General features: G+C 44.1%; 1 protein-coding gene across 1 annotated transcript; it reads right to left on the bottom strand.

Moving 5' to 3' along the window:
- Positions 1-6,405: 6,405 nt before the first annotated feature.
- LOC119355580 (mitochondrial pyruvate carrier 1-like) lies at positions 6,406-8,364 on the bottom strand. Its single transcript, XM_037622403.1, has 5 exons — positions 8,224-8,364; positions 7,960-8,057; positions 7,124-7,178; positions 6,896-7,031; positions 6,406-6,708 (listed from the first exon to the last, which is right to left on the bottom strand). The coding sequence occupies exons 2-5, from the start codon at positions 8,053-8,055 to the stop codon at positions 6,669-6,671; spliced, it is 327 nt and encodes a 108-aa protein (XP_037478300.1). The 5' UTR covers positions 8,056-8,057; positions 8,224-8,364; the 3' UTR covers positions 6,406-6,668.
- Between the last annotated feature and the right edge of the window lie 1,302 nt (positions 8,365-9,666).

The following is a 9,666-nucleotide window of genomic DNA, read 5'->3' as shown; positions in this document are numbered from 1 at the left end:
AGCTAACCTACCTACCCTGTGTAGCCTTCACCGCTCCTACTCTCTTACACGAAATTCTTACGTAGCGTTACACTGCTCCTGTCAATTCACTGCTCTTTCTGGAGATTAAATCTGTACAACAATTAGGGACCAAAATATGCCGTAGCTTCACGTGACTAGTACTAGTTGAGGTAGTACAAGCCGACCAATACTTGACGTGACAGTACTAGTTGAGGTAGTGGACGGGGAAAGACGGGGCCGCACTTCTGAACACGTGGCCGTGTGATCGAACTCTGTCAACGGTGACGTGCAGGTGCAGCGGCAGCGTACCCAGCTTTCAACGGAATCGATCCTTGATAGGACAGATCACACAAGCGGCGGCGGCGCACAGCAGAAATCGATCTCGATCTCCTGTCGAGCCAGAAACGCCATGCCCTCTGGCGTTTGAAGATGAGTTAGAAACGCCAATAGTTCTGGCGTTTCCGGCGTGCCACGTCAGCGAGCAACGCCAGCTTGGTATAGGCGGTACCGCAAGCTACTTTGGCGTTTTTATGTGAAGCAGAAACGCTGGCTAGGTCGGCGTTACGCCACAGTCTATGGCGTTGCAAAAAGGATTAAATTGTGAAATAGTTTCCTTTAGAGTTCATTTTATGTCATAGTTTTCAGATAATGTTAGAATAGTGATTTTGGCCCAACTTGCAAGCGTGGAGAATCGAGTAGCACCATTGGATATATCTTCCTCTTCCGGCTGGTTGGGACGTTCGGCCCATCCTTGAATCCCAGCGGCTACTGGATTCTGTCGAATTTGTGTATAGGACTATAGTAGACTGGAGTATTCAAAAGGGGTTTTTGAAACGAACACATATACCTCAGACCAAGAGTATTTTATAAAGGCATCGACAAAGCCGATAGATTAAAGCATCTACAGATAGGCGCCCCAAACCCATCTCAAACAATCGGGCGCGCCGTCCACTAACCGGTTACGAAATTTTGGCCCAGATAGACGTCTCAAACGGGCCTCAAACGTTCGGGCTGACAGGCATCCGTCGTATCCAGCCCAAATATAGGACGCCCAGGCGTGTCCGCCACGTCGGACCCGGCCCACGCTGACCCATCCGACCCCATATATATTTGTCCCCATCCGCTCGCCGGACCAAATCCTAGTCACTTCACACTCCACTCCCTCCATCACTTAAGCTCACTTTCGGCGATTTTCGGTCGTCCCCGGCATGGCGGGCAGCGGATCTGACTCCAACTAGTATGAATCCGTCCACTAGGGTGTCATCCGTGTGGGTTGGAGGAGGCAATCATCTCCACCGCTCCTAAGAGAACAACGTCCGGTCGATGACAGGATCTATCCGGCATGACTCCATAGCGTCGGCTCAAAGGGCGCTCGAGTCCTTTGGGGCTGAATCATCGCGGTCCTGGTAGTCGAAAAATCTCTAGGCAGACTGTGAGTCCCACCGGAAACGAGCGGCCCGCCGCGGGAAGGAGAGGATAAGGGCCGCCGAGGCCCGTATCGTGGCGGAAATGGCGACGACGGGCTGCCACAGAGGAGGAAGCCATCCGCGCCCGCATTGTGAAGAAACGGCAGCGAAGAAACACGCGTGGCCTCGCCCGAGAGCAGAATCGGACGGCCCGTGTCATGGTCGGACTACCACCGAAGGAGAAGAAGAAGGACAGCGACAGCGAGGACAGCCCTGGCGACAAGTAGATTCGACTGGTACTTCCGCGAGAATAACGGCAAGGTCGCCGGGAAGGGCAAGGGCAGCCGTGGATAATGTCCACCATAGCCAAACATGCTAAATTTTGGCAGTTCGATACATGATAGTAGTGATGGAGTAGCCAGACGATGTGTGTAATGTATCGACGTAATTGCATGAGTTCGTATGTATGAAATATGATAATTAAGGTATCCAATTATGAGAAGGCAAATTGAGGACTTAATCGGTCAGTGTTCGCCGATGTGCCCGAGCGCGTCCGCTTGAGAGGCCCGATTTGCAAAATCCGATTATAGATACTCTTAGACACGGGATTACAACAAGGCAATACAAGTGTCTGATTATAGATGCTCTTAGACACGAGATCACAATCACAATGAGGCAATACAGAGTGACGGTCGAGATGTGTTTGATGGCCTCGGATAGCCTATTGCCGATCTGTACTATGTCTGATTTAGTACATGAAAAGGAGGCCCACTGCCATGCCCCGGACAGGTAGTAGATGTTCAATGAACCTAATTACTCCCTTCGTTTCTAAATATAAGTTTTTCTAGAAATTTTATTTTTTGACGGAAAGTCTTTTTAAAGATTTTAATATAGGATACATACAAATGTATATAGAGCCAGTTCTTTTGATAGCTTAAATAATAAGCCACCACCTTCTCAACTTTTCTCATAAGTCGCTTCTCTTATTCATAGAAGTCACAACGAATCTAGAGGGTTGCTTATTTTTTTAAGCTGGGAGAGGCAGATTATTTTTTAAGCCGTCCAAAAAAATGTCCCATAGACATAGTTTAGAGTGTAGATTCACTCATTTTGCTTCATCTGTAGTCTATATTAAAATCTCTAGAAAGACTTTCCTAGTAAGTATCATCCCTCGCATCTACTCCCTCTTTAGTACAATCTAAACGCTCTTATATTTCTTTAAGAGGGCGTACTTTATTCGACAATCCAATTACGTACAGTATATTCTAACATCCACGATCAAAACATTATGATGATACACTTTCAAACAAGGAAAAAAACAATGAAACATTATGCAACACGTATGAAAAGAGACAAATTTTAGCCACAACCAAAAAAACATAGCATGAATCTCAAAGCAACGACAAAAGGTAGATCTGCTGGCCACAACCAAAGAAACATAGCATGAATCTCGAAGCAACGACAAAAAGTAGATCCGCTGGATATCCCATGCACTGTAGATACCCTTGATAAACAAATGGAACCGAGGGGAGGTCGTCCAAAACTGCAAAGAACGCGGCTGTGGTGTCGATAATTCAAAGGAGCGCTCGTCCTCGCCTACACACGTTATCCCTGCTGCGTGTTCTTCTCTGGATCTGAGCAGGCCGTCGTATTTTCAGCTACACATTGCAGTCACGAGGCCCATCGAATAGTGCATGGCCGTCTGAGCCCGTCCCGGTACAGGTGACTAGTGCCATCAAGTACCTTCGGCCCACGCGGAAAGATGCTCTGGTAAAAAGGTAATTTATGAGGGAGTTGCTCAGGTAGGTGACTGAAGTCCCGATTGATGCATTAGCTTGGAACTTGATATTTTTGAGTTGCATGTACTCCTAAATTCATTCCAGATGAATGGCGGGCAGCATGATTTTATTGTTCTTTTTCCCATTGATGGTGCAGTGCTTCGTAAATCATAAACAAATCTTCATTACCGTGAAAATATATCCTGACGTAATTTAAAACAAGATTTACTAATTCTTACCAACTATCTCTGTCCTGATTTATTGGTCCCCATTGTATTTTGTGCCAAATTTTGACCATAGATTTAACTAATAAAATATTCATGCATGTCACAAAAATATATATCATTGAAAACTATGTTCAAATACAAATTCAACGATATAATTTTTATTGACATGCATTAACATTTTGTTATTTAAGTCTTTAATCAGAATTTGACACAAATTACAAAAGAAATCAATAAACCAGGACGGAGGTACCAAAGTCCGCATTGTGGTAGAAGAGAAGTACCAAAGTCAATCTTACTCCTATGCGTTTTGGCGTGAAGATTTTACCTTTTTTTCATTTGATTGATTTATATTTTATTGGTTATTTTGACTTCCATTTTTATTTTATCCCTATTCTGCGCAATAAGTCGTCCGCGTGACCAAATGAAGTTGCACGTCAACGTGTGGGCGCACAACTGCATGTCAATCGATCACGCGCAACTGCAGTTGCTCATCCAATTGCTTTTTATTTTTTATTTATTTTTTAAAATCTTTTTCCGCACTGTGAGTAACTGCACTTACACTCTTGTCCATCTGCACGCAACTATAGTTTCACGTCCGTGTATGGGGTAACCATAAACAATATTACTTCCTTTGAGTTTATTTACTTTGCATATTATATTTGACTGAAGTCAAACTTTATAAAGTTTGATTAAGCGTATAGAAAACAATATGAATATTTACAATAAAAAATCTATATGATGTGAAAGTGTATTGTATAATGAATCTCATCGTATTTATTTGTTAATGTATATGTTAATACTTTTTCTATAAACTTTGTTGAAGTTTACAAAGTCTGACTTTGACCAAAACGAATATGCAGAGTAAATAAAAATGGAGGAAGTACTTTAGAAGCAAAGTTCTCATCGAGTGTTGTAAGAGCATCTACAGCTGGACATAGCAAATATGACCCCTTAAACGCACGTGGACGCGCACGGTCAGTGACTGAGCATGTCCTTTTTGAACCCCTATTTATCCATTCGTGCAGTTACTGTCCTCATTTTCTTCCTCATATGTTCGGTGACTTGCATGTGATTGGTGAAGATGAAGAGAGAGAGAGAGAGAGAGAGAGAGAGAGAGAGAGAGAGAGAGAGAAGAGCAGTGCTACACACACGACGCTTGCAGCCGAAATGTGGACGACACTACATCACAGACCATCCACTGGCAAGTCTGAGCAGCCGTAAGCGCTTGGATCAGCTATCGTGCATGCATCGTTCAACACAAAATCGTCCATCAAGTAGTTCCGGAGAGAGAAAGGTAGTCCGGGATGGGGACACGTTCTACGTGGTGAACTGACCGGGCACGCCCGGGCGCGTCCGCGAGCCCTCATATCCTCGCCATATTTGAGATGGATATAAGGGTTCGCGGACAACCCAGATGTATATGGGTGATATGAGGGGTTCGGTTGAGTCAACTTTTTGCTTCTCTCTTCTGTCCGGTCGATGGTCCCCGTACCTGCCCGATTAATTTGAGGAGTCTGGCTATAGATGCTCTAAACTTCTCTGAAATTCTTAGCCATGATTTAGAAGCAAAATTTGCATATTTTTGGAAGTATGGTATCTGCATTGTAGTCCGGGCCGTGTAAAACCTGATCATATGCATTGTATTTGTTATAGGGAAGCAAATCTCAGTTTTTTTAGATGCTAGTTCCAAATTGTTAGGAAGTACATTCCCATTTCTTTCTATGCAAATACCAAATCCTTTAGAAGAAATGTTCCAGTTTAATGTGCTTGAAACAATTATAACAGTGGTAAATACATGTTTGATTGAATCATATATTTGTATTGTTTGCAAGAGTTTATTATTGTTACATTGGAGCAATTTATGGTCATTCGAAGCAAAATTTTCTGATGTTATAAATAAATAAATGGCCGCATTAACATAGAGTAACCAAATTGAAATAATCTCATGTTCATATGGAAGCAAATTCTAGAAAATAAAAGAAACAATGAATTGTTCAAGCACTAACATGCCGCTCTTGTCGATCACGATCCACAACTACAGATCATAGGTCGGTGCCACCACCTGCGAGGCTAGATCTGGCATGTCCCAGCCAGCCGCCTAGCTGGGATGGGGTGGCCGCCGCACACATGCGCGAGCCATCACAAAACAGAGCAACACTTAGCATGGAACGCGGGGCTGCCAGCCACCAGCTGGTGGGACCCCCACTGGACTAGGGCAAAGGGTTAGAGGGCCCCGAGATCCATGCGGTGAAGAAGTCGTTGCCTCCGCCATCCTGACCCGTTTTTTCTTCTCCTTTTTTCTTATTCTTTTTACCATTGTAAATTACATGTTGACATTTTTTTCCAAATATATTTTCCCCATTTTTAAAATAGAGGTTAACATTTTTTTCCTGCAAAAAAAAACACTCCATTTTTTCAGATACACTCTATTTTTTTCCCGGACACATGTTGAACATTTGTCAACTTGAATATTTTAAAATACACGATGAATAGTTTTAAACACAAACTGAACATTTTTTGGAGACATGTCAAATATCTTTCTATGTGTTGAGCATTGCCTAAGATGAGTGATGACATTTTTAAAATACATGGTGAAAATGTTTTACAAAGTGCGTTGCTAGCTTTTTCTGATTTAGATTAGAGGAAGTGCCTTGCTAGCCTTTGTTTTACTCACGGAAAGAAAAATAGGAGTACTACTCACGAACAGCCCACCCAGATGTTCGCTGCCGTCTTCGTCAGCTCTCCGTTACGGCGTCTGTCCAGGCCGTCGTTTCCCCATACGGCCCCACACCCGTATGCATGCGTTTTCTGCTGTGCAAACTCACCTGCGTTTCTGCGAGCAGTAAATGCCATCTCCAGCATCGCGCTGTCCCATTGGTCCACAAAGCAGGAGCAGGCGAGCTCGTCCACCATATCGCCACTCTCGCTGTGGTGTACACAACTTTGTGGCGGGGGCAAGGCACAAGATACTATGGACGTGGTGGAAATCAACAGTAAAATCAAGGAGTGGCTCCGGGGTCGATAACTTAACCCCGGCTATGTGCATTGAGAAGAAAAAATATGTCATGTACCATGATTCAGGAACAAGACAGCTGTAATGCTACATTGCAGGCATGAGTATCATAGAAATAGAAATTTCCACTTTATAGGGTTTTTTTTCTCATGAAGGGCATTGCAAAGCTTCAGAAACAAATTTTACTTATTGAAAGACTGGCTGCGGAATCAAGGCTCCTCCGACTTCAGAAACACCACACCCTTTACTGTTGGGCCTCCGGCTCTTTCTTGGAATCCAGATACCTGCCAAATCCAAACGCAGACATCGTTATCATCACGTACCATGCTACATTGCTGCAACACATAAGAGTTTGATCGATCCGATTGGGGATAAAAGCAAAATATAAAGCCATTTATCTGGTAAAGTTTAGGTGATTGCGACTATGGTAGGAAGTGGGAACAATTTTACTGCACATAGCTTAGATCTTACCCCTGAGCCCTAGCACAGCGAGATAAATGATAGAGCTGAACGGTTTCGTTGGAGGCATGGCATGCCAGAAGCAAGTAGTTCCGGGGCTGTACCATCCACGCGAACCTCATAAAGAGCCCAGAATACACACACATGGCTGCAGAAAACCATAGGCATTAGTGATAGTTCGATCTGTTCATCAAATAGGAATTGTGAACTGCGAGACAAATTGCTGAGTATTTGACCTACCGGCTGTCATATTGCCAGATATCATCTCAGGAGGCTTGTTCAAGTCAACCAAACCCTATAACCAAAAATAACAATTAGAACGATTTATACATGATACTGACCCGATGTCCACTAAGGATGAATAAAATCAAGGTAGAGCATAAGAAGATTATTCAATTACGGAGGCCTAATCCATACTTCCGGAGAAAATACTCCCACATTGATATATACACTTAAATGAATGTGTTAATGTGTCACATCTCTTTACGTGACAGTCATGAACAATTCCAAGGTGGTGTATATGAAGGATAAACAATTTTATAGGTTCACCAACACTAATGCATATTACTATTAACCATCGGAAAAATATATCATGATGCAACAAATTGCACATGTTTAGCTCCATAAGCAGTCGTCAAGCACCCCAAAAGACTCATAAATCCATACATATTACTGTCACAACTAACAACATCTACACGTATAGTTTTTACAGATACATTGACCCAAAGAGGTTGGTTAATCATTGAACATCATCTTTCCAACCTGAAATTCACTTTATATACGATACTTGACAGAATAATAACTAAGATCCTTTTTCTTTAAGAGCTCCCACTGTAGCATCCTGAAACAAACTATCTAGGAGATGTTCGTCAAGCAGAACCAATTTCCTGATACATGTACATTAATCATACAGCCCCAAGAAAGGGACAGGACTCAGATTCTCTCGGTAGATTGCAAAATCTTCGCCTAGATAACACCGCCACAGTGGGAAATTACAATATTCTCGTTGTTGCAATCGACCAATTGCACAGGTTTTGTAAGGAAGAAACAAGATGCAGAATCGACGGAGTGCGTACCGCGAGGACGAAGCCCCAGTTAGCGACGGGGCCCCAGAAGTGGGTGGTCTTGGGGCCGACGGGGCTGTTCACGAACGCCTTGAACGCCGTCGCCATGCCTGCCAATCTCAATACCAAATCGCATCAGTGCCTGAGCGATCTCGACAGACGCAGCAGGGAATACGGGTGGAAATTTCAACAGGGCGGAGGGATCCCGCTATCCATAGGGTTAGGCAAGCAGATCCACCCGCCTGGAAAGACGGGGAGGGGTAGAGATGTAGATACCTCGGGTGGATGTATCGACGGCGGCGTGTCGGAGAGGGAGCCCGACCGACGGCGAAGGCGAGCCTAGGGGAGGAGAGATGGGGATGGGGGTTTGGTGGAGTAGATGGAGAAGAGGAACGATTTTGTACTCTTTTATTTTAAGTTTTTTCCTTGATGCTTCTTTTCTTCCAAGTTGAGCATATAAATAATGTGAAATGTAAATTTGACCAAGGGACTTAGATCTGCAATACTAATGGCACATCTAGACGTGCTTTAGCAAAACTGTACAAAATTCATGTTTGAGTATGGTCTCGAATTTGACAAGGAGTATGATTCGTGTTTGAGTATGGTATCGAATTTGACAAGGAGTACGACATCTTCCGTTAGCCCAGCATAAATTGTACAGGTATGCTGAAACCGCATGGCTTTTTTCCCTTCCCCAAATCCCTAGAGAAAAAAGGTAAAATTACACTAGTCATTGTTTGCCGATGTTGTCTCCAGCGGCTCTCCTCCCCTGATGACTTCTGATCATTGGCAGGATGGGCTAAGGAGGCCAAATCCTAAACCCCATGCTTATCTTGTATAGTATTAGTCTAGGACTAGTTTGCTTAGGGTTTCGATCGACCATGGATTCTACTCCGGTGAGAGCGATGTTATCAATGAATAAAGTGCTTCCAAATCCTTCTCTGACATGGATTTGGTAGGTTTGGTGGTCAAGCATGGTCGGTGTAGTGGCAACTTTGTGGAGGCTTGTGTGCTTCGATCCCGTCGTCGTGATCCCACGACATGATGGGGATCAAAGGATTTATTCTAGATGCAACATGATCACAAGTGTTGTCTTCTTCGAGTGCGACGACAGCTACCCGGTCCAGAAGATAGCCACAACATGAGATAGCAAGGTGCATGAAGAGCGTGGGATGATCCGAGACAACGAGCCACAAGGTCTTCACCGACTCACAACACAACTTTGTCTACTATGGTTTCTTCTGCCCTCGGCAAGGAGTGTGTTGGGGATATTCCCCACGACCAAGACCCGGCTCTAGGATAAGTCATCTCTGAAGATAAGCCATATGTGGACTTAAGACGTCTCAAATCATCTGTGGACTTAAGACGTCTCAAGTCATCTCTGGGGTTATCTCTGACGATAAGTCATCTCTGGACTTAAAGTCATCTCAAGTCATGTCTGGACTTAAGACGTCTCAAGTCATCGATGGGGTTATCTCTGACGATAAGTCATCTCTGGACTTAAAGTCATTTCAAGTCATCTCTGGAGTCGTCTCAAGTCGTCTCTAGACTTAAAGTCATCTCCAGACTTAAGATGCCCGAAAGATAAGCTGCCCGAAAGATAAGCCGCCCTGAAGACGAGTCACCCCGAAGATGAGTCCCGAAGATGAGACGCGGTAAGAAGCCCGCGATGAGTCGCCCACGACAAGAAGCCCGTGACAAGAAGCCTGAATAGACTAG

Source organism: Triticum dicoccoides, chromosome 2A, assembly GCF_002162155.2.
Source record: "Triticum dicoccoides isolate Atlit2015 ecotype Zavitan chromosome 2A, WEW_v2.0, whole genome shotgun sequence".
NCBI lineage: Eukaryota > Viridiplantae > Streptophyta > Magnoliopsida > Poales > Poaceae > Triticum > Triticum dicoccoides.
This window is presented reverse-complemented; position numbering and strand designations above follow the sequence as displayed.

Excerpts from the sequence above, each read along its gene's own strand:
- LOC119355580 (XM_037622403.1), bottom strand. The coding sequence starts at position 8,055 with ATGGCGACGGCGTTCAAGGCGTTCGTGAACAGCCCCGTCGGCCCCAAG. Across the intron at positions 7,032-7,123 it reads ATCTGGCAATATGACAGCCG|CCATGTGTGTGTATTCTGGG; the intron begins GTAGGTCAAATA and ends GGTTTTCTGCAG. Across the intron at positions 6,709-6,895 it reads CGCTGTGCTAGGGCTCAGGG|GTATCTGGATTCCAAGAAAG; the intron begins GTAAGATCTAAG and ends TGGATTTGGCAG.